The sequence below is a fragment of the Babylonia areolata genome, chromosome 32 (genome assembly GCF_041734735.1).
Source record: "Babylonia areolata isolate BAREFJ2019XMU chromosome 32, ASM4173473v1, whole genome shotgun sequence".
Classification (NCBI taxonomy): domain Eukaryota; kingdom Metazoa; phylum Mollusca; class Gastropoda; order Neogastropoda; family Buccinidae; genus Babylonia; species Babylonia areolata.
In genome coordinates this window covers 18,942,146-18,966,733 of record NC_134907.1, presented here as the reverse complement: position 1 = coordinate 18,966,733, position 24,588 = coordinate 18,942,146, and the positions used below count along the sequence as shown (strand labels likewise).

Here is a 24,588-nt window from a genome sequence, read left to right as displayed (position 1 = left end):
ATGCTGATGTCAGACGTGATTATTGTTTGTTTGTCTGTTGATGCTGATGTCAGACGTGATTATTGCTGGTTGGTTGTCTGTTGATGCTGATGTCAGACGTGATTATTGCTGGTTGTTTGTCTGTTGATGCTGATGTCAGACGTGATTATTGCTGGTTGGTTGTCTGTTGATGCTGATGTCAGACGTGATTATTGTTGGTTGTTTGTCTGTTGATGCTGATGTCAGACGTGATTATTGTTTGTTTGTCTGTTGATGCTGATGTCAGACGTGATTATTGCTGGTTGGTTGTCTGTTGATGCTGATGTCAGACGTGATTATTGCTGGTTGTTTGTCTGTTTGATGCTCATGTCAGACGTGATTATTGCTGGTTGTTTGTCTGTTTGATGCTCATGTCAGACGTGATTATTGTTGATTGTCTGTTGACGCTGATGTCAGACGTGATTATTGTTGATTGTCTGTTGATGCTGATGTCAGACGTGATTATTGTTGGTTGTTTGTCTGTTGATGCTGATGTCAGACGTGATTGTTTGTCTGTTGATGCTGATGTCAGACGTGATTATTGTTTGTCTGTTGATGCTGATGTCAGACGTGATTATTGCTGATTGTTTGTCTGTTGATGCTGATGTCAGACGTGATTATTGTTTGTCTGTTGATGCTGATGTCAGACGTGATTATTGTTTGTCTGTTGATGCTGATGTCAGACGTGATTATTGCTGGTTGTCTGTTGATGCTGATGTCAGACGTGATTATTGATTGTCTGTTGATGCTGATGTCCGACGTAGTTATTGCTGGTTGTTTGTCTGTTGATGCTGATGTCAGACGTGATTATTGCTGGTTGTTTGCCTCTTGATGCTGATGTCAGACGTGATTATTGCTGGTTGTTTGTCTCTTGATGCTGATGTCAGACGTGATTATTGCTGGTTGTTTGTCTGTTGATGCTGATGTCAGACGTGATTATTGTTGATACTGTTTAAAGGTTGAATGTTGTGTTTTGTTTTGCCTTGTTTTGTTTTGTTTTGTTTTTGTGTTCTTCTTAGAGGAGGGGTGCTAAGTTTTCCGGAAAGGTGTGCGTGCCTTGGTATCGGGTCAATGATTTTTTTTTCTTTTTAATAATATTGAATTCTATTGGGACGTTTAATTGACTGTTGTTTGATAATGTCAGCCTCTGGCAAAGAAAGAGATAAGGAGACTGACAGACAGATGAACACGACGATAGGGGAAATCTTCATGTTACATAGAATTCCCTGATTACCCTTCATCACCAACAGCAACAACACCAACAATAACATATACAATAGTCATCACTTATGTTTGATAAAGACGTGTATTTGTTTACTGAGATTATGGAGCTGCTGCTGTTGTGGTTTTTCTTCTTGAGTGTTATTGTTGTCGTTGATGTTGGCGGTGTCATTGTTGCTGCTGGTCGTGGTGGTGGTTTTGTTGTTCTTATTACTGTTGTACGTTGTTGCTGTCGTCGTTGTTGTTGTCGATGCTGGCGGTGTCATTGTTGATGTTGGTCGTGGTGGTGTTGTTGTTGTTGTTGTTGTTGTTATTACTGTTGTACGTTGTTGTTGTCGATGTTGGCGGTGTCATTGTTGTTGTTGGTCGTGGTAGTGTTGTTGTTATTGTGGTTGTTGTCGTTGATGTTGGCGGTGTCAGTGTTGTTGTTGTTGGTCACGGTTGTGTCGCAGTTGTTCTTGTCGTCGTTGTTGATGTTGTCAGTGTTGTTGTTGGTCGTGGTTGTGTTGCTGTTGTTCTTATTGTCGTTGTTGTTTTTGATGTTGTTGTTGGTCGTGGTTGTGTCGCTGTTGTTCTTATTGTCGTTGTTGTTGTTGTTGATGTTGTCAATGTTGTTGTTGGTCGTGGTTGTGTTGCTGTTGTTCTTATTGTCGTTGTTGTTGTTGTTGTCAATGTTGTTGTTGGTCGCGGTTGTGTCGCTGTTGTTCTTATTGTCGTTGTTGTTGTTGTTGTTGTCAATGTTGTTGTTGGTCGCGGTTGTGTCGCTGTTGTTCTTATTGTCGTTGTTGCTGTTGTTGTTGTCGATGTTGGCAGTGTCGTTGTCGTTGTTGCCGTTGATGTTGGCGATGTCATTATTGTTATTGGTCGTGGCGGTGTCATTGTTGTTGTCACAGTTGTTGTCGATGTTGGCGGTGTCATTGTTGATGTTGTTGGTCGTGGTGGTGTTGTTGTTATTGTGGTTGTTGTTGTTGTCGATGTTGGCGGTGTCATTGTTGATGTTGTTGGTCGTGGTGGTGTTGTTGTTATTGTGGTTGTTGTTGTTGTCGATGTTGGCGGTGTCATTGTTGATGTTGTTGGTCGTGGTGGTGGTGTTGTTATTGTGATTGTTGTTGTCGATGTTGGCGGTGTCATTGTTGATGTTGTTGGTCGTGGTGGTGTCGTTGTTGTTCTCATTGTCTTTGTTGTTGTCGTCACAGTTGTCGATGTTGGTGGTGTCATTGTTGTTGTCACCGTTATCCCCCACCGCTCAGTGACCACAGACAAACCAGACAGGGATGACCCCGATGAAGCACACCCAGTGGGTGTCTTACAGGCGGTGTTCCAGAAGGCGGAGATCCTCTACCTGACGGGCAACTACCAGCTGGCCTCAGTCTACTACAGACGTGCACACAGGACGGACCCGGACAACCCTCGTTTCTCGGAGGGCGTCAACAGGGCCACTGAGGCTCTGCACAAGTTTGCTGGAGGTCATAGCACGTGCAGTGCGCGCGCGCGTGCGTGTGTGTATGTGTGGTGGAACTGAGGAAAGGGGGTTGAGTGGGGTTGGGAAGGGGGTTCGGATGGTGTTTCTGTGTGTACTACAAACGTAACCAGAAGCTGAAGTGAAAGATTAAAAAAACAGACTTACCTGTAAGTTGAAGTGTGATATAAGTTCTGCAATATGTGAAGACACCCCCGGGAGAGAGGTTGGTGTTCCTGTGTGTGACCAGATGCTGAGCTAACGTCACTCCCCACCTCTTTCTCTGATGGAGTGAAAACGGCCACTGAAGCTCTCTGAAGTACATTTGCTAGAGATACACGATCTGTTTCTGTATGTGTGAGGGGTTAGGGACAGGCAGGAATAGGAGCTTGCTTTCGTTGGACCACAAGGAAGATGACAGCTGTCAATAATAATGATATATATTATTTATATAGCGCTGAATCTTGTGCAGAGACAAATCAAAGCGCTTTCACACCAGTCAGTCACACGCATGCATAACTCTAGACTGAAAAAACAAACAAAAAAAACTTTAAAACAATGAACGGGCATGGGAGTCTATTTTGGGAAGAGGTGGGTTTTAAGGCCAGACTTGAAACAGCTGAGGGGGAGGGGTGTGGGGCAGGGCGGGGAGGGGGGCGGGTTACTTCATTCCAAATGCAAGGTCCAGAGACAGAGAAAGAACGGCGGCCGACAGAAGAGTTTTTGAATCTGGGTTTGCGTTAACAGGTGGATCCGAAGCCGATCGTAGAGAGCGAGATGGGGTGTAGATGTGAAGGCAGCCACAGAGATAGGAGGGGGCAGATTTGTTAATACATTTATAACAAAGAGTGCAGATCTTGTTCTTTATTCTGAGTGAGACAGGGAGCCAATGGAGATGTTGTAAAAGAGGAGTGATGTGCTCAGATCTTTTCTTTCTGAGGACGAGTCGGGCAGCAGTTTTGTATGCGCTGAAGGGACTGACACACCAATGATCATGATGAGAGATCTTCTGCGTTCACTCGTATGCACACGAGTGGGCTTTTACGTGTATGACCGTTTTTACCCCGCCATGTAGGCAGCCATACTCCGTTTTCGGGGGTGTGGATGCTGGGTATGTTCTTGTTTCCATAACCCACCGAACGCTGACATAGATTACAGGATTTTTAACGTGCGTATTTGATCTTCTGCTTGCATATACACACGAAGGGGGTTCAGGCACTAGCAGGTCTGCACATTTGTTGACCTGGGAGATCGTAAAAATCTCCACCCTTTACCCACCAGGCGCCGTCACCGTGATTCGAACCCGAGACCCTCAGATTGACAGTCCAACGCTTTAACCACTCGGCTATTGCGCCCGTCATGATGAGAGATCAATGAAGCTGGGAAAGCAGGCTGGCTGAATGGGCATCGCAAGCAGCATCGGTCTTGAAGTTGTGAACCTTGTAAATGGAGAGAGTTACCTCTCTTTATTGTTGCAGGATGGCGTAGTTCGGTCAACGTAGGCATTTAGTCACGCGTAACTGTCAAAAAGTTAGAACCGAGCAATGGAACTAGCACCACTGGCCTCGTTGTTCTTTCAGTTTGAGTCAAAAATCGACGGGCGCAACAGCCGAGTGGTTAAAGCGTTGGACTTTCAATCTGAGGGTCCCGGGTTCGAATCTCGGTGACGGCGCCTGGTGGGTAAAGGGTGGAGATTTTTTTTACGATCTCCCAGGTCAACATATGTGCAGACCAGCTTAGTGCCTGAACCCCTTCGTGTGTACACGCAAGCAGAAGATCAAATACGCACGTTAAAGATCCTGTAATCCATGTCAGCGTTACGGAAACAAGAACATACCTAGCATACGCCCCCCCCCCGAAAGCGGAGTATGGCTGCCTATAGGGCGGGGTAAAAACGGTCGTACACGTAAAAGTCCACTCGTGTACAGACGAGTGAACGGGGGAGTTGCAGCCCACGAACGAAGAAAAAGTCAAAAATTCGTCGAGACAACCATGTGTGTGTTCTGTGTTGTCTTATATTCTTGAGGTGTATATTCAGGATTGAAAGGCTATGCCAGTCTTTAATATTTACCTGTTGTGCTAGCTTCATCGACAGCACAAGCAGCATTGACTTGAAAGTTGTGTACCCCGGAAATGGAGAGTTATCACCCTTTATTGTTGTTTGATAATCACGAGGACTGTGACTGTGTGGTGGTCAAGAGAGTTATCACCCTTTACTGTTGTTTGATAATCATGAGGACTGTGACTGGTGACTGACAGGAGTGGTGGCCAAGAGAGTTATCACCCTTTATTGTTTGATAATCACGAGGACTGTGACTGTGTGGTGACTGACAGGAGTGGTGGCCAAGAGTTATCACCCTTTGTTGTTTGATAATCACGAGGACTGTGACTGTGTGGTGACTGACAGGAGTGGTGGCCAAGAGAGTTATCACCCTTTATTGTTTGATAATCACGAGGACTGTGACTGTGTGGTGACTGACAGGAGTGGTGGCCAAGAGAGTTATCACCCTTTATTTGATAATCACGAGGACTGTGACTGTGTGGTGACAGGAGCGGTGGCCAAGAACAAACTGTCAGCAGTGGGCGACCTGTCCTTCCTCCTCAACAGCACGGTGAGACATCCTGACCATTCTTTGTCTCTGTTGTTTGGGTTCAATGATCATCAGATAAATCAATATGAGTATTGTTATTCTATCCATGCTACCGACAGATTCTATAAGAGACCTAACGCCAAAACAGAACAGAATATATGTTTTGAAAGCATACCGGGTCAATGTGTAGGTCAGACTGACATCTGCTCTTTTTCTTTCTTTCAAGCACACGTGGTGAAGCGTGTATGGATAAGTCTGCACCGCTTCCATGCTTCGTTGAAACTGAGACTGCTTTGTTACTCTGCGTGTCAACAACACACCTTGTTCTTCTGACTAGAAAGCAGAAGTCCTGGGTTTGATACCAGCAAGGGCCAGATTGTTTCTGCACACTCCACTGCACTACACTATCTGTTTGTGGTGTTTTCGGTGCCAGCGGTCTTTGGGGGTGAGACCATGAACGGCAGTCCCTTTGTTCAGCATGCACTCAGCGCGCGTTACACTAACAGTGTCATCGGCAAAATTGTGTAAAAAAAAAAAAAAAGTCCACTTTAGCAGGAAAACAAAATGTATACACACTAACAAAACAACTACTCACACACAAAAAAAGTCCACTTTAGCAGGAAAACAAAATGTATACACACTAACAAAACAACTACACACACACACACACACACACACACACACACACACAAAGAGAGAAGGCTGGTACCAGTTTAAGCGCTCTTACTTGGGACAGAAGTCTGAAACAGACACAGAGAAATTTGTCGTCACTTGACAATAATTTAAAACAGAATCGTAATTCGCAACACATGAACACAGTACAATATGTCCTCATCATTTGCAGAGACGAAGCACTACACAGATGGACTTTGACGACCAGCACGACAAACACGGCCACACGGGGACGGCGCGAGACCAACACGAAGTGCCCAGCGCTGGGTTTCGAACCCGAACCCACTGCCCCCTGGTCCGCATCAGCCGAAAACCACGGGTCCCTCAACTGCAGCCCTTCAGGTTGGTCTGCTTGAGAGCTCAGGGTGACTGGAGAATGATGGGGGAGGGGGAGGGGGTGGGGGCCATGATTATATTATATGTGGAGTGATGGCCTAGAGGTAACGCGTCCGCCTAGGAAGCGAGAGAATCTGAGCGCGCTGGTTCGAATCACGGCTCAGCCGCCGATATTTTCTCCCCCTTCACTAGACCTTGAGTGGTGGTCTGGCCGCTAGCCTTTCGGATGAGACGATAAACCGAGGTCCCGTGTGCAGCATGCACTTAGCGCACGTAAAAGAACCCACGGCAACAAAAGGGTTGTTCCTGGCAAAATTCTGTAGAAAAATCCACTGTGAAAAACAAATAAAACTGCATGCAGGAAAAAATACAAAAAAATGGGTGGCGCTGTAGTGTAGCGACGCGCTCTCCCTGGGGAGAGCAGCCCGAATTTCACACAGAGAAATCTGTTGTGATAAAAAAGAAATACAAATACAGATCTGACTGCAGAGTGACGGAGAGTGTGATAATAATGGATAGTATGATTGGAGAGTAAAGGAAGAGTATGATGATAATGGATAGTATGATTGGAGAGTAAAGGAAGAGTGTGATAATGATGGATAGTATGACTGGAGAGTGACACAGAGTGTGATAATGATGGATAGTATGACTGGAGAGTGACACAGAGTGTGATAATGATGGATAGTATGATTGGAGAGTAAAGGAAGAGTGTGATAATGATGGATAGTATGATTGGAGAGTAAAGGAAGAGTGTGATAATGATGGATAGTATGACTGGAGAGTGACACAGAGTGTGATAATGATGGATAGTATGACTGGAGAGTGACACAGAGTGTGATAATGATGGATAGTATGACTGGAGAGTGACACAGAGTGTGATAATGATGGATAGTATGACTGGAGAGTGACACAGAGTGTGATAATGATGGATAGTATGACTGGAGAGTGACACAGAGTGTGATAATGATGGATAGTATGACTGGAGAGTAATGGAAGAGTGTGATAATGATGGATAGTATGATTGGAGAGTAAAGGAAGAGTATGATGATAATGGATAGTATGATTGGAAAGTAAAGGAAGAGTGTGATAATGATGCACAGTATGATTGGAGAGTGACACAGAGTGTGATAATGATGGATAGTATGATTGGAGAGTAAAGGAAGAGTATGATGATAATAGATAGTATTACTGGACAGTAATGGAGAGTATGACGATAATGGATAGTATGGAGAGTAATTGGGAATATGATGATCATTTATAGCATGATTGTAGAGTAAAGGAAGAGCGTGATAGAAAGTTATGGAAGAGTATAATAATAGGAAGCATAGTATGAGAGTATCAGAGACTATGAATGATTATAATGGAGAGTGGGACTGGAGAAGTGGTGTGTTGTAAATGGACAGTAGGACTGGGGAATGATGGAGAGTATCATGATGATACTGGAGAATAATTATGACTGCGGAGTAATGGAGAGCAAAGTTACCGAGAGAATGTCTGGAGAGTAAGATGAAAACAATAACAGATTATGGTTATAACGGAGAGTATGATTTGTGTGTGTGTGTGTGTGTGGAGTAATAATAATAGAGATTACGGTTATAACGGAGAGTATGATTTTTGTGTGTGTGGAGTAATGAAGAACATGGTCATAACTGAGTGATTGCCTGGAGAGTGTGATAATGATAATAGGAGAATGTGATTATGGTGGAGAGTATGAGAGCATAATTATAATTGACAGAATGCCCGGAGGGTGTGATAATAATAGAGAGTATGGTTATAATGGAGAGTATGATTGTAGAGTGATGGAGAGCACAGTTACAATTTGAGACAATGCCTGGAGAATATGAACATAATAGAAAATACAAGTGGCTCTGACAGTATGATCACAACGGAGGAGTATAAACGAACAGTAATGGAGGGCACGATTTAAACCATGAGACTTGTCTCCCCTCCCCCAGGTCAGAGGAGAGCAAGGTGGGGGAGCTGGGGGGGCTGAGGGGCCTGGGGAAGGAGGAGGAGGAGGAGGGGGAAGGGGGAGAAGGGTCTGCTCTACGTCAACCGGACGAAGACACGATGAAGAAGATCCTGGGAGAGCTGTACGGGGATCGCCAGTACCTTCAGAGGCTGCAGACTAACCTACGTGAGTGTTCCACCTTCAGTTCTGCTTGTGTTCCTGTCTTGCTTGTGTCTCCCCCCCCCCCCCTTCCCCCCCGCCCCTCCACGCCCCCTCCCCCAAATATTCAGTTTTGCCTGTGTCTGCATCGAGAATACCACCTGTCGTAGTCTATACCCTCCATGTATCTTGACTGTGTCTGCATCGAGAATACCACCTGTCGTAGTCCCTCCATGTATCTTGACTGTGTCTGCATCGAGAATACCACCTGTCGTAGTCTATACCCTCCATGTATCTTGACTGTGTCTGCATCGAGAATACCACCTGTCGTAGTCTATACCTTCCATGTATCTTGACTGTGTCTGCATCGAGAATACCACCTGTCGTAGTCTATACCTTCCATGTATCTTGACTGTGTCTGCATCGAGAATAACACCTGTCGTAGTCTATACCCTCCATGTATCTTGACTGTGTCTGCATCGAGAATACCACCTGTCGTAGTCTATACCCTCCATGTATCTTGACTGTGTCTGCATCGAGAATACCACCTGTCGAAGTCCCTCCATGTATCTTGACTGTGTCTGCATCGAGAATACCACCTGTCGTAGTCTATACCCTCCATGTATCTTGACTGTGTCTGCATCGAGAATACCACCTGTCGTAGTCTATACCTTCCATGTATCTTGACTGTGTCTGCATCGAGAATACCACCTGTCGTAGTCTATACCTTCCATGTATCTTGACTGTGTCTGCATCGAGAATACCACCTGTCGTAGTCTATACCCTCCATGTATCTTGACTGTGTCTGCATCGAGAATACCACCTGTCGTAGTCTATACCCTCCATGTATCTTGACTGTGTCTGCATCGAGAATACTAACTGTCGTAGTCTATACCCTCCATGTATCTTGACTGTGTCTGCATCGAGAATACCACCTGTCGTAGTCTATACCCTCCATGTATCTTGACTGTGTCTGCATCGAGAATACCACCTGTCGCAGTCTATACCCTACATGTATCTTGACTGTGTCTGCATCGAGAATACCACCTGTCGTAGTCTATACCTTCCATGTATCTTGACTGTGTCTGCATCGAGAATAACACCTGTCGTAGTCTGTACCCTCTATGTATCTTGACTGTGTCTGCATCGAGAATACCACCTGTTGTAGTCTATACCCTCCATGTATCTTGACTGTGTCTGCATCGAGAATACCACCTGTCGTAGTCTATACCTTCCATGTATCTTGACTGTGTCTGCATCGAGAATACCACCTGTCGTAGTCTATACCCTCCATGTATCTTGACTGTGTCTGCATCGAGAATACCACCTGTCGTAGTCCCTCCATGTATCTTGACTGTGTCTGCATCGAGAATACCACCTGTCGTAGTCTATACCTTCCATGTATCTTGACTGTGTCTGCATCGAGAATACCACCTGTCGTAGTCTATACCCTCCATGTATCTTGACTGTGTCTGCATCGAGAATACCACCTGTCGTAGTCTATACCCTCCATGTATCTTGACTGTGTCTGCATCGAGAATACCACCTGTCGTAGTCTGTACCCTCCATGTATCTTGACTGTGTCTGCATCGAGAATACCACCTGTCGTAGTCTGTACCCTCCATGTATCTTGACTGTGTCTGCATCGAGAATACCACCTGTTGTAGTCTATACCCTCCATGTATCTTGACTGTGTCTGCATCGAGAATACCACCTGTCGTAGTCTACCCTCCATGTATCTTGACTGTGTCTGCATCGAGAATACCACCTGTCGTAGTCTATACCTTCCATGTATCTTGACTGTGTCTGCATCGAGAATACCACCTGTCGTAGTCTATACCCTCCATGTATCTTGACTGTGTCTGCATCGAGAATACCACCTGTCGTAGTCTATACCCTACATGTATCTTGACTGTGTCTGCATCGAGAATACCACCTGTCGTAGTCTATACCCTCCATGTATCTTGACTGTGTCTGCATCGAGAATAACACCTGTCGTAGTCTGTACCCTCTATGTATCTTGACTGTGTCTGCATCGAGAATACCACCTGTCGTAGTCTATACCCTCCATGTATCTTGACTGTGTCTGCATCGAGAATACCACCTGTCGTAGTCTATACCCTCCATGTATCTTGACTATCTCCTGTCGTGAACAGTGTCTGTCTATATTCTGTCGTGGTTTATTTCCCCCATGTATCATGTCTGCACTCCTGTCGTGGTCTATTTCCATCGCACATGCATCGTAACTGTCTATTGTCTATCTCCTGTCTATATCTCCCCTGTGTATCGCGACTGTCTATCTCCTGTCTATTCCATTCATGTATCGTGACTCTGTCTATCCCCTGTCGTGGTCTATGCCATGTAGCGTGACTATCTTCTGTCCATCCCTCTATGTATCGTGACTATCTATCTTATATCGAGGTCTATGCCATTTAAATATTATCATTAGTAGTAGTAGAAGTATTTTTATGTTTTTTTTTTTTTTTTTTTTTTACTTTATTCATTTTATTCTATTTTTATTTTTTCTTTATTTATTTATTTACTTTTTTTTAATTGTTAGTTTTACTTTATTTATGTATTTATTTATTTATCTTTTTTTTTTCTCAAGGCCTGACTAAGCGTGTTGGGTTACGCTGCTGGTCAGGCATCTGCTTGGCAGATGTGGTGTAGCGTATATGGATTTGACCGAACGCAGTGACGCCTCCTTGAGCTACTGATACTGATACTCACCATGTATCGTGAATGTGTATCTCATGTCGTAGTCTATTCAAGCTATAGTGACTGTCTTTCTCCTGTCGTAGTCAATTCCATGTATCGTGACTGTCTATCTCCTGTCTGTCCTATCATGTATCGTGACTATTTCCTGTCGTGGTCTATTCAATGTATCGTGACAGTCTGTCTCATGTCGTGGTCTATTCCATGTATCGTGACTGTCTATCTCATGTCGTGTTCTATTCCATGTATCGTGACTGTCTATCTCCTGTCGTGGTCTGTTCCATGTATCGTGACTGTCTATCTCCTGTCGTGGTCTATTCCATGTATCGTGACTGTCTATCTCCTGTCGTAGTCTATTCCATGTATCGTGACTGTCTATCACATGTCGTGGTCTATTCCATGTACCGTGACTATCTCATGTCGTGGTCTATTCCATGTACCGTGACTGTCTATCTCATGTCGTGGTCTATTCCATGTATCGTTACTGTCTACCTCATGTCGTGGTCTATTCCAAGTATCATGACTGTCTATCTCCTGTCGTGGTCTGTTCCATGTATCGTGACTATCTCATGTCGTGGTCTATTCCATGTATCGTGACTGCCTATCTAATGTCGTGGTCTATTCCATATATCGTGACTGTCTATCTCCTGTCGTGGTCTATTCCATGTATCGTGACTATCTAATGTCGTGGTCTATTTCATATATCGTGACTGTCTATCTCATGTCGTGGTCTATTCCATGTATCGTGACTGTCTATCTCATGTCGTGGTCTATTCCATGTATCGTTACTGTCTATCTCATGTCGTGGTCTATTCCATGTATCGTGACTGTCTATCTCCTGTTGTCTATACCATGGATCGTGACTGTCTATCTAATGTCGTGGTCTATTCCATGTATCGTGACTGTCTATCTCCTGTCATGATCTATTCCATGTATCATGACTGTCTATCTCATGTCGTGGTCTATTCCATGTATCGTGACTGTCTATCTCATGTCGTGGTCTATTCCATGTATCGTGACTGTCTATCTAATGTCGTGGTCTATTTCATATATCGTGACTGTCTATCTCATGTCGTGGTCTATTTTCCCCATGTATCGTGACTGTCTATCTTCTGTCGTGGTCTACTCTCTCCATGTATCGTCACTATCTCATGTCGTGGTCTATTCTCTCCTGCATCTGACAACAACCAAAAAAAGGTTTTAAAAAGAAAAAAAAAGTCCTAATGATCAAACAAAAGGCTGATAAGGCCTGAAAGCCGTGACAAATGATATATGATATGATATGATTAGGAAATCATTGAAAGAAGAAAATGTAAAAATCAATACATAGGGAATGCACTACCAACCGAAGTTAAACTTGCACAAAATACTAACACGTTCAAAAATCTCTTTGACACCAATACCATCTTATAAGATTTTTTTTTTTTTTTTTTTTTTTTGTTGGTCTTGTTTTGTTTTTTTGTTTTTGTGATGAATGAAAGCAAGGTTGCAGAAGCGTACTTGCATATCCCGCCCAACAACAACAAACAAAAAGAAAGAAATAAATAAATAAAAAGAAAGAACTGAAGATAAGTTTTCGATGGGGACATAAAAAAGTCCGAGAAGTCTAGGCAGATGACATGCCAGTCCCTGCACTGTGACGAGTACTACTACTACTACTACAACAATCAACAATGAAACACAGACTAAACAAAGTGAACTCCAAATATACTAAAGTATTTTGAAAGCCAAACCTTTAGATTTCACCTGAACAGTGGCAACAACACATCAAATGAATATTTGAAATGTAAACTGAAAAAAAAAAATTAAAAAAAAAAATCCGACATGAACAAATTGCTCCAACAGAAGAAAAAATAACAACGTAAAAAATGGATGATTTCGTATAAGTTCAAAATGACGTCATAGAAACTACGCAACATGACCAGACCACACGTACTCTCTTGAACTTGAACTGGAATAGACGTTTGAGGCCTGTGAAGGACTGTTCGTCGTTCAATTAGATACAGTATACCAGCATGCGTGGCCTAATGATAGCATGCTGGATCATAAATACTTGGAGAGCTGGCCCAATGAGCGTCTAACCTAGTCTCCAGAGAGATCTGAACAGGCTACGGGACTGGTCATAGCAGGGAGCTCTTCTGCATTCAACCAAACGCCACGTTTTGATACTGGAGAGAAAAAAAGGTTTGACACAGTGCACCAGATGAGGAGGAGGAGGAAGGAAAGTCACATATGCGGCCTGTGCTGGAACACGTCGGGAAAACAAGAAGAAAGGCTAACCAAGTAGTGGGAGTCATTTGATGAATGTTCGATTTGCTAAGCCCAGATCTTTTCATTCAGCGGTATAAAAGCCTCGTGCGACCGATTCTGGAATATGGACACTGGGTATGGCAGCCCCATCACAAGACATTGTGCACTGAAGTTGAGGATGTCCAGCGTAGGGCCACTGAGCAGTTGGCCTGCATCAAAGGTAAACCATATAATCAAAGACTGGCCTATCTGCAATTACCAGGCTTATAGCACCGAAGGAAACGAGGTGACATAATTGGTTTCTACAAGTACTTACATGGTTTGTACGATACGGAAAAGCCTCGCCTCGAGCCAAACACCAGTCAGGACACCAGTTGAGACACCAGGGGTCACTTCCTGAACCTGCCCAAGGGACGATGCAGGCTTTCAGTACGCAGCCGGTACTTCTCCCAGCGAGTCGTGAACACCTGGAACAGCCTACCTGAGGAAGTGGTCCCAGCCCCATCCGTTAACAGGTTCAAAAGCAGGCTTGACGCTTTTTGGAAAGGCAGTTCAACTATCCACGATCCAGTTTGTCTTTGTTAGTCTGTAGGCATTATACTAGTAACCCACGGATGCCACAGTAACAGTAGGAGCTTATGGACCGTGTAAAGGCCAGAAGGCCTGCACACTGATTCTGTCAAGTTCAAATTCAAATACGGAAACGGTTTGGCAATCTCACCAGACCTTATGTTCTGAGGTGGAGAATGTTAAGCACAGGGCAACAAAACTCCTGTCTTCTCTCAAAGTTAAACCCTACCCAGAACGTCTTGCTGCTCTCCGCCTCCCCAGTCTCCAGCACCGACGCACATTACATACATGGAGACAAGGTGGAGATCCCAAGGTCCGTTGCTTGAAGTTACAGCACCAACAGTCAACAGCTTTAAGTCCAGACTAGATGCCCACTGGCCAAACTTACCGACAAAATATAATTCTGTTTGCCTTGAATAGGTAGATAGCAAGACCTGAACCACCATGCATGCTGGAAGTATTCAAATCCTGAAGGTGCACAGGCCTTGAACGAGGCCTCAAGCACCACAAGTTCAAGACAGAGACACAAGGGGTAACAGCCTAACACTTGACAAGAGGCACAGTAGATTGCAAATCAGAAGCAGTGACGTTGCACAACCAGTCGTCGGCTCCAAGAACAGCTTTCCACTTCCAGGCAAGGTGGTGCCAGCACCAAAGGTGAACTGCCTCAATTCCAGACTCGATGCCCACTGGGCAAACTGGAACTCTTTGTGTCCATGTCAGCATGTCGGCTTGAGCTGGTCTTTCTGTCAGTTCGACCAACATCCGCGAGCAATTTTTTCCCGTCCGGAAGCTGCGTTTCGCCACTGTTGTCTGTGGCATTGTATCGACATTTTTTTCGCCATAAATACTTGCAGACTTTTAGAGAATGTGGCATGCAGGTTCTTTGATCTTTCAGGCATGTTTTGATTACACCTAGCATTGTCATCCCAGTCAATTGTCCAGTTCAGCACGTTAACTGGGAATTGTCTATCAAAGTGGGTTCTCTTGGTCTTCGTTTTTCTTTTGCTCTGTTAATAATGTCACGGTTTTGTTGGCTGTGTGTGCTAAGCAGCACTCACCAAACATAGATTCGCCTTGTTTGCGCACCTCAGCTCAGGGGGAAGACGTGAAGACTGGCAGCCTACACTGTACCCATTGTATTCGTGTGTGACGGTCCCAACAGGTCATTGTGGTTGACCACAAACATACGGATGTCCTCGAAACAAATTGTCTATGACTTTGTTGCTGGAGATGCCGGCTTTTCGTTTTCTGATTTTGCTTCCCGTTTTCTGGGACACAGTTTCAGGCTTTTTAACTTGAGTAGCAGCAAGGGGTCATTTCTCCAGAATATGTTGCACGTCATGGGTTTAGCGTGCGATATGATCGCCATCTCGATAGCATCGTCACTCTTGGAGATAAATAAAACAGAGCGATCTCTCTTCCTCATATTGCCCAGTCGCTGACCCAGTCTGGAACTGGAGTGATATCATGACGTCACAACTCTGTACTTTGAAAATGACGTCATATCGTCACTCACCACGCTGAAAATGTCGTGCTTTTCATTTTATGACATCATTGCACTCTGACCTGACTTATCGATGACGTGTAATGAGATGCGTCTGGCCTTGAACTGACTGACCCCCTGCTCATCATGCCGTGTTTTCAGCGCGGAGACGCGGGCGCGCGCGGCGTGACGTGGGGCGTCTTGCAAAAGAAGGACTGGAGTTCCTGCGGGAACGGTCCGTGCTGTGGGGAGAGAACTCCGATCAACGGCCAGACACCGCCCCCCTCCCTCCTCCACCCAGACACCGGCCCACGGGGCCCCATCCCAGAAACTGTCGTCTGTCGACGTCCAGGCTCTGACTACTCGCTGCTGGCTGTGTGTCGTCTGCTGACACACCTGTTGTGTGTTTGTGGATTCTTCTTCCACTTCGTGTCGCTGGGAATACGGTGGAAACAAAATATGCTAAACGTTCAAAAGTGATTTTCTGCTCTTTCGAGCAAGTGTTGAACTCGCTGGAGTTTTGAGAAGGAAAAAAAAACAACAACCAGTCCTCTAAACTGGGTCATTTGAATAAAGCTTTCGTGTTGATACAATCATTGTGACTGCAGAAGAATCTGAGAATATTGTGAAATTGAAAACACAGCTTGCTCTTTCAATTTTGATGTTGAAGACCTTGATACAGTTACTCTTTGTGATACTAGTGATTAAAGTAACCACCCCATTATAAACCCCTCATCAGAGGTGAACTGTTATGAGCTCTGCACTGTTTTCAAGGTGAAAATAAAAAGGCATAGATTGTACTGTCCACTTTAACTTTAATTTCACCGCGGTGAAGAAGGTAGAAAATGACCCCAGCTGCGTTATTAGTGTTTGTATATTGTCGCTGTAAATATGTTTGTAAACTGTAATTGCACATATATGTATAAATAAAGGCTGCAGTGTATTTATTTCTGACAATGTCTTACCTCACTGTTGCCAACAGTTGTCGATGGTAAATATACATTGTAAATATATAAATGAAAGTTGTCGACAGGGTGTTGATTTCTAAACAAAGTTTACAATACTCTTGTCAACATACTTACACTGACCATGTACTGTCCCACTTTGTTTCTTTGTTCAGGTTTTCTGTCTTGCACTGTCCCGTTGGCAGTGTGGACGTATAGTGCTGTGTCTGTCTGTCGGTTTCTCTGCCTCTCTCTCTCTCTCTCTCTCTCTCTCTCTCTCTCTCTCTCTCTCTCTCTCTCTCGTTCATGTCCACATCCATTTTGTGAACATCTCAGTGTGTGTGTGTGTATCGGAGAGTGTGGAAGAACGTTGTACATGTTTTGATGCTTTTCATTTCCCCTCCACCCCCCACCCCCCTCCTCCCCTGATGTGAGAAAGGCTTAAGTCAATAAACCATTTGTCTCGTCTCGTCTCGTCTCGCTCTCTCTCTCCCTCTCTAGCTCTCTCTCGTTCGCTGTGTGTATATGTATTTGTTTGTATTTGTATTTCTTTTTATCACAACAGATTTCTCTGTGTGAAATTCGGGCTGCTCTCCCCAGGGAGAGCGCGTCGCTACACTACAGCGCCACCCATTTTTTTGTATTTTTTTTCCTGCATGCAGTTTTATTTGTTTTTCCTATCGATGTGGATTTTTCTACAGAATTTTGCCAGGAACAACCCTTTTGTTGCCGTGGGTTCTTTTACGTGCGCTAAGTGCATGCTGCACACGGGACCTCGGTTTATCGTCTCATCCGAATGACTAGCGTCCAGACCACCACTCAAGGTCTAGTGGAGGGGGAGAAAATATCGGCGGCTGAACCGTGATTCGAACCAGCGCGCTCAGATTCTCTCGCTTCCTAGGCGGACGCGTTACCTCTAGGCCACCACTCCATGTGTGTGTGTGTGGCCGGTGCATCACATGTGCAGACATCAACTACAGCTGCTGCTACTACTTCTACCACTACTACTACTACTACTACTTCTTCCTGGGATATTCATACTACTGCTATACTACTACTACTATTAACAATAATGTGTATCTAAATGTATTTTCATATCGCTAAATCTCCCGCGGAAACAAGTCAAAGCGATTTCACGCTCAGCTTTCACACACGACGTGCGTAACTCTGACCTAAAGGGACCCCGAGTGACTTCACGCTCACTTGGATTTTTCCAGTCAAACGCGACTGAGAGAAAGAGCGAGAGCGGGATTCGAACCCAGACCCTCACTGGCGGACTCTCTGTGTTGACAGACGTGCGTCTTAACCTTTCTGCCACCTTCGTTCTGAAGAATGAAGAGAGGGAGAAGGAGTAAAAGAAGAAGAATGAAGAGGAGGGGTTGGAGATGTAGTAGTGGAAGGAGGAGGAGAAAAAGAAGTATCGAGGAAGAAGAAGAACAACAAACAGAAGAAGGAAGAGGAGGGGTTGGAGAAGGAGTAGTGGAATGAGGAGGAGAAAAAGAAGTATCGAGGAAGAACAAGAGCAAACAGAAGAAGAATAATGAAGAGGAGAGGTTGGAGAAGGAGTAGTGGAATGAGGAGGAGAAAAAGAAGTATCGAGGAAGAACAAGAGCAAACAGAAGAAGAAGAATGAAGAGAGGGAGAAGGAGTAAAAGAAGAATGAAGAGGAGAGGTTGGAGAAGGAGTAGTGGAATGAGGAGGAGAAAAAGAAGTATCGAGGAAGAAGAAGAACAAGAACAAACAGAAGAAGAAGAATGAAGAGGAGCGGTTGGAGAAGGAGTAGTGGAATGAGGAGGAGAAAAAGAAGTATCCAGGAAGAAGAAGAAGAAGAAGAACAAACAGAGGAAGACGACGCACCAGACACCACAGCACTACACACACACAGGGTGTGGTGATGGTGACTGTTGTGCAGCGGGCGGCAGAGCGGAGCAGGACCTGGCAGAGCTGACGGACGAGGGTCTTCAGTTCCTCAGGGATCGCAGCATCTTCTGGGACACGCTGGGCCCCCTCCCTCCCCCCCACCCCCCGCGGCGAGGGCGCGGCAGGGAGCGGACGTTCGCGGGCACGGGGGCTGAAGGCGTCCAGGACCTGCCTTGGAAACGCCGGAAGAAGGACCAGATGGCGTTGCAGCGTGACGTCACGCAGGTCGACTTCCAGTTCCGGTCCCACTTGACGACGAGACAGAGGAACAGGTATTTTCAATCGAATAGATTATGCACATTATTGCTAATTGAAAGACCCTTTTTCTTTTACGCCTTTTCATATATCCGTAATGATTTTTTTTTTCTGGGGTGAAGTCGACTTCTTTATATATCTAATGTTTTTTTTTTTCTGAAACGAATCCTCCACTCGTCCTCCCTCCGTCTTCTTTTTATCATTCTCCTTCTTCTCCCCACCTTTCTCTACCCCCTCCTCCTTCTCCTTCTCCTTTTTCTTCTTTTCCTTCTCCTCCTCCTGTCTCTTCTTCTTCTTCTACACTGTATTATGATGCCACGCAAAATTTTACATGGAATTGAGACGTCATACAGACGGTTGTGTTGCATGACGAAGCCATGCAGGCTACTAGTGAGTTCCCTTTTTTCTTCTTCTTTTTTTTTTCTTTTTTTTTTCCATGATGACGTTGAATTTTGAGGCCGTAGGGACAGATGTGACGTCATACAAACTACATTGTGACGTCCAGACGTAGTTGTTGTTGCGGCAACGCGCGCGGGGTCCCCTACAACTCACCGCTGCCGTTTGTCTGGTAACCATGACGACCGCTGCTTTTCCAACACTAACACCTGCACACCTGATTCCAGACGAGGGGTGGAGGAGACCAGAGAGCAGAGCAGACGCCCCCCTGGAGTCACAGAAGGGGCGGACAGGGGACAGTGGGAAACGGGGGAAGGAGGAGGAGGAGGTGGTGGAGGAGGAGGAGGGAAGCGGGCAGGTCACGTGACGTTGGTGGGTTTCGACGACTTGGAGTCGGATCGACGGCGGCAGCTGACGGGGTTCCTCAATGAAGAACTGGACGATATTGATGAAGGTGGGGGTGTGGTCTGTTTTGTCGTTGCTGTTGTCGTTGTCGTGTTTGTAGATGTCTTCTTGTTCTTCTTGTTCTTGTTCGTGTTTGTCTTCTTCTTCTGTCCCACGGTGCCAAAGCTGTAAGGGTAGCACTGATAACCTGGCAACTGGTTCTGTTTCTCCCTGTTCCTGGTCTCCTCCTCATCTCCTCCTCCTCCTTCTTCTTCCTCCTCCTCCTCCTTGTTGTTCTTCTTTTTCTCCTCTTCCTCCTCCCCCCCTTCTTCTTCTTCTCCTCCTCTTCTTCCTCATCCTCCTTGTTGTTCTTCTCCTCCTTCTTCTTCTCCAACTCTTCTTCCTCCTCCTCCTTGTTGTTGTTCTTCTCCTCTTCCTCCTCCTCCTCCTTCTTCTTCCTCCTCCTCCTTCTTGTTGTTCTTCTTCTCCTCCTCCTTCTTCTCCTCCTCCTCCTCCTCCTTCTCCTCCTCTTCTTCCTCCTCCTTCTCCTCCTCCGCCTTCTTCTTTTCTTCCTCCATCTCCTCCTCCTCCTCCTTTTTCTTCTTCTTTCCCACAGTGCTAAAGCCGTGATGTCACACACACACACACACACACACACACACACACACACACACACACACACACACACACACACACAAAATCCTCGTGACGAAACGCGAGTGACATGACAAAACATTGCATCTCACACCAACCCGACGTTCATCGTGACCGCCGCAACATGACGTCACGTGGCAGCGTTCCGAGAGAAGCGCTACGAGGACTGCCTGCACCAGGCGCGCGTGGTGCTGCACGCGGTGACGTCACTGCCGGAGGATGACGTCAGGCGGCAGGCGGAGACTGTGGCCAGTCTGCACAGCTGTATCGGCAACGCCAGCATCGCCCTGGAGCGCTACGATCAGGCCCTGTACCACCACCAGATGGCGCTCAACATCGGAGAAGAACGGTAAGATGGGTTGATAGAATAGAATGTCTTTGTTACCAAGTGTACTGGGGTCACAAGGAATAGCGGGGGGAGGGGGGGTGGGGGGTGGGGGGGGGATAGTGCATAACAAGGTACGAACATAAATCGAAAAATCATACACAAACACAGATACAGTAGAAATTAGGATACATACAAGTGCATATCAATATAAAAACTTGTGCATACTCACACATGCACACACACACACGCACACGCACACACACACACACACATGCGCGCGCGCACACACGCACACACACACACTCACACACACACACACACACACACACGTTTGAACAGAAGCCGCATATTACATGTAGATGGGGCTGATGACTAGATCTTCAGGTAGATGGTTGTTGATTGCACAGTTCTAGTTATCCTACTGGATTTGTTCGAGAGACAGGGCATTGACTGCTTTTGGGAAAAAGCTATTGGCGAAGCGATTGGTTTTCGTCCTTATACTTCTGTACCGTAGACCAGAGGGGAGCATCTCGAAAATCCCAAAAGCTGGATGTGATTCGTCCTGGCTGATGGATTTTGCTTTTTTTGATGGTTGTGTGGCGGGGCAGGGTGTAGGGGTTGGGGGTGTGGGGGTAGAAATGATGGGCAGGTAGTGTGGGTGGGTGTGATGTCATTTACACTGACAGAGTTTTATTCAGGAAGAGAATACCGACACAGCACATTATGTTCTCAGATCCCCGAGCCAGGGGCAGTTAGCTCCCCTGTACAGTGAAGTAATGTTAGCTCCCTTGTACAGCCAAGAAGTGGTGAACAGCAGATGTTTTGGAGTGTCCACTGAGTTTGTTTTGAGGTGGGATTTTTTTCCTGGACATTTTGAATGTCATGTCATGAATGACGCCTGTGTTAATGTCCACATGCAGACTTTGTTCATAGCTGTCTTAAAACTTTTCCCCACAAATGGACTTTATTTATAGCTTGTCTAAAACATTTCCTGCAGGTGATTTTGTTCATAGCTTTCTTAAAAGTTTCCCTACACAAACTACTATATTTATAGCTTGTCTAAAACATTTCCTGTAGGTGACTTTGTTCATAGCATTCCTAAGATTTTCCCCACACATGGACTTTATTTATAGCTTGTCTAAAACATTTCCTGCAGGTGATTTTGTTCATAGCTGTCTTAAAACTTTTCCCCACAAATGGACTTTATTTATAGCTTGTCTAAAACATTTCCTGCAGGTGATTTTGTTCATAGCTGTCTTAAAACTTTTCCCCACAAATGGACTTTATTTATAGCTTGTCTAAAACATTTCCTGCAGGTGATTTTGTTCATAGCTGTCTTAAAACTTTTCCCCACAAATGGACTTTATTTATAGCTTGTCTAAAACATTTCCTGTAGGTGACTTTGTTCATAGCATTCCTAAGATTTTCCCCACACATGGACTTTATTCATAGCTTGTCTAAAACATTTCTTGTGGGTGATTTTGTTCATAGCTTTCCTAAAATTTCCCCACATGTAGATTTTTTTTTCACCATAGCTTTCCAAAGACTTTCCCATACTTTGTTCATATCGGTCGAAAAACTAAGAGTTAAAAGCACAACAATATATAGACGTGTCCAGTTCTGAATATTATTAATGGTGTGTTGCAGTAAATGATACTTCAGCGTTTAATAACCGTTGTTGTGTCGTGTTTTGGTAATTAGACAGCTTTGAAAATTTGAACCAATTGCAAATAATGTGTGATTATAAAACGTTGGGCTTTGTAATTGACGATGAACGAATGAACTGACTGTTAATAATTCATTATTAAAAAAAAAGAAAAGATGGTTAGGCTTGTCATTAATGTGTGTGTGTGTGTACTGTGCAGGAAGAACAATATCATCGTCGCCAGGTCCCTGGGCCACGTGGGCAGAATGTACATCATCCAGAGGAAGTTCAGCAATGCGCTGGAGGTGTAAGTGTTCATTGGTGACGTCATCCGTAGATCTTGGTGACGTCATCAGTGTATCTGACGTTGAACACTATGCGATAACACCTCATTTCCATGTCTTAGATAGATCTATCTTGCCATACCATGCCAATATTTACACCAGGACGAAGGTGGCAGAATAATTGAGACACTCGTCTACCATGATATAACTTGCGATATGTTAAAGTCTCAAATCCCTGAACTGAAATCATCTTCAGTGTTGACGATCTTCAGCAGTCCATTGCTAATGTATGACTTTTTCAACTTCTTGTTAAATAGTCCAGTTGGTTCGCTGTTATAGTTGTTAGTTTTTCATTAGAAATATATTATATTGTTGTTGTTGGTTTTTTTTGTTTTTGTTTTTTAAACAAAACTTAAATCAATAATTTTCACACACACACACACACACACACTCTCTCTCTCTCTCTCTCTCTCTCTCTCTCACACACACACACACACACACACACACACACACACACACACACACACACACACACACACACACACTTTCATTTACTCGTACGCGTACACAGTAATCCCCCCCCTCCCTCTCCTCCCACTCGATTTTTTTCCTTCCCTCGTCTAATATCACTTACAGTGAAAAGACGTTAAACTAAAGAACGAACGAACGAACTCATCTACCAATATGGTGTGCGTGGTGTCTGGGTTCAAATCCTGGTCTGGACCTTTCTCCCAAGTTTGACTGGAAAATCAAACTGAGCGTCTAGTCATTGGGGTGAGATGATGATAAACCGAGGTCCCTCCCATGTGCAGCACGCGCTTGGAGCACTGAAGAAAGAATCAACGGCAACTTAAGTGTCCTTTTTCTTCGTCCGTGGGCTGCAAGCCCCCCCCCCCCCCTCCCCAGGTTCACTCGTGCGAACACGAGTGGGGGCTTTTACGTGTATGACCGTTTTTACCCCCGCCGCCATGTAGGCAGCCATACTCCGTTTTCGGGGGTAACTTAAGTGTTGTCCTCTCGCAAAATTCTGTAGAAGAAATCCAATCTCATCAGTCCACAAAATATGTGAATGTTCTCAAGGCCTGACTAGCACGTTGGGTTATGCTGCTGTTCGGTGTCTGCCTGTCAGATGTGGTGTAGTGTTCATGACCTGGTAAGAAAGCAGAGACGCCTTCAGAAGCTGAAAACCCGCGGCATATGTTGTGGTTTGTTTGTATGCTTTGTTTGTTTGTTAATCTGTATGTGTGTGTGTGTGTGTGTGTCTGCCTGTGTGTGTGTGTGTGTGTGTGTGTGTGTGTGTGTGTGTGTGTGTGTGCTTATATTGCCTACAATTTTGTTCTTGCTATTGTTATAATTGTTTCTAATTTCAACTTCCTATATCTGATACATTAATTGATTTTCTTAAAGACGTGATCTCTTTTAACTGTCCTCTCTTACCTATGTTTCAAATTTTATATATATATATATATATATATATATATATATATATATATATATATATATATATATATATATATATATATATATATATATATATATATATATATATATAAGACGTGACACAGACAGGAGGACACAAGGGACGTACAGAGGGTGGGAAGACGTGACACAGACAGGACACAAGGGAAGTACAGAGGGTGGGAAGACGTGACACAGACAGGACACAAGGGAAGTACAGAGGGTGGGAAGACGTGACACAGACAGGACACAAGGGGAGTACAGAGGGTGGGAAGACGTGACACAGACAGGAAGACACAAGGAGAGTACAGAGGGTGGGAAGACGTGACACAGACAGGAAGACACAAGGAGAGTACAGAGGGTGGGAAGACGTGACACAGACAGGAAGACACAAGGAGAGTACAGAGGGTGGGAAGACGTGACACAGACAGGAAGACACAAGGGAAGTACAGAGGGTGGGAAGACGTGACACAGACAGGAAGACACAAGGGAAGTACAGAGGGTGGGAAGACGTGACACAGACAGGACACAAGGGAAGTACAGAGGGTGGGAAGACGTGACACAGACAGGACACAAGGGAAGTACAGAGGGTGGGAAGACGTGACACAGACAGGAAGACACAAGGGAAGTACAGAGGGTGGGAAGACGTGACACAGACAGGACACAAGGGAAGTACAGAGGGTGGGAAGACGTGACACAGACAGGAGGACACAAGGGAAGTACAGAGGGTGGGAAGACGTGACACAGACAAGGGACTAAACTTCGTCACATCCAAAGACCATTTTGAACAGGTGGGCTTTCAGTTTTCATTTCACGGAGGCACACACACGCAACAGACACACACACACACACAGCTGTTACGCTCTAAATAATAGTATAATAGTATCTTACC

At 44.9% G+C, this 24,588-nt stretch overlaps 1 protein-coding gene across 1 annotated transcript in view; it reads left to right on the top strand.

Annotated features, from left to right (window-relative positions):
- Positions 1-24,588, top strand: part of LOC143276630 (uncharacterized) — a 37,890-nt gene that overhangs the window by 8,186 nt on the left and 5,116 nt on the right. The window contains exons 4-11 of the mRNA XM_076581247.1: positions 2,552-2,705; positions 5,249-5,310; positions 6,134-6,303; positions 8,253-8,434; positions 18,285-18,564; positions 19,171-19,397; positions 20,123-20,330; positions 22,175-22,261. Coding sequence (XP_076437362.1) covers positions 2,552-2,705; positions 5,249-5,310; positions 6,134-6,303; positions 8,253-8,434; positions 18,285-18,564; positions 19,171-19,397; positions 20,123-20,330; positions 22,175-22,261 — 1,370 coding nt within the window. The remainder of the gene's footprint in view (positions 1-2,551; positions 2,706-5,248; positions 5,311-6,133; positions 6,304-8,252; positions 8,435-18,284; positions 18,565-19,170; positions 19,398-20,122; positions 20,331-22,174; positions 22,262-24,588) is intronic.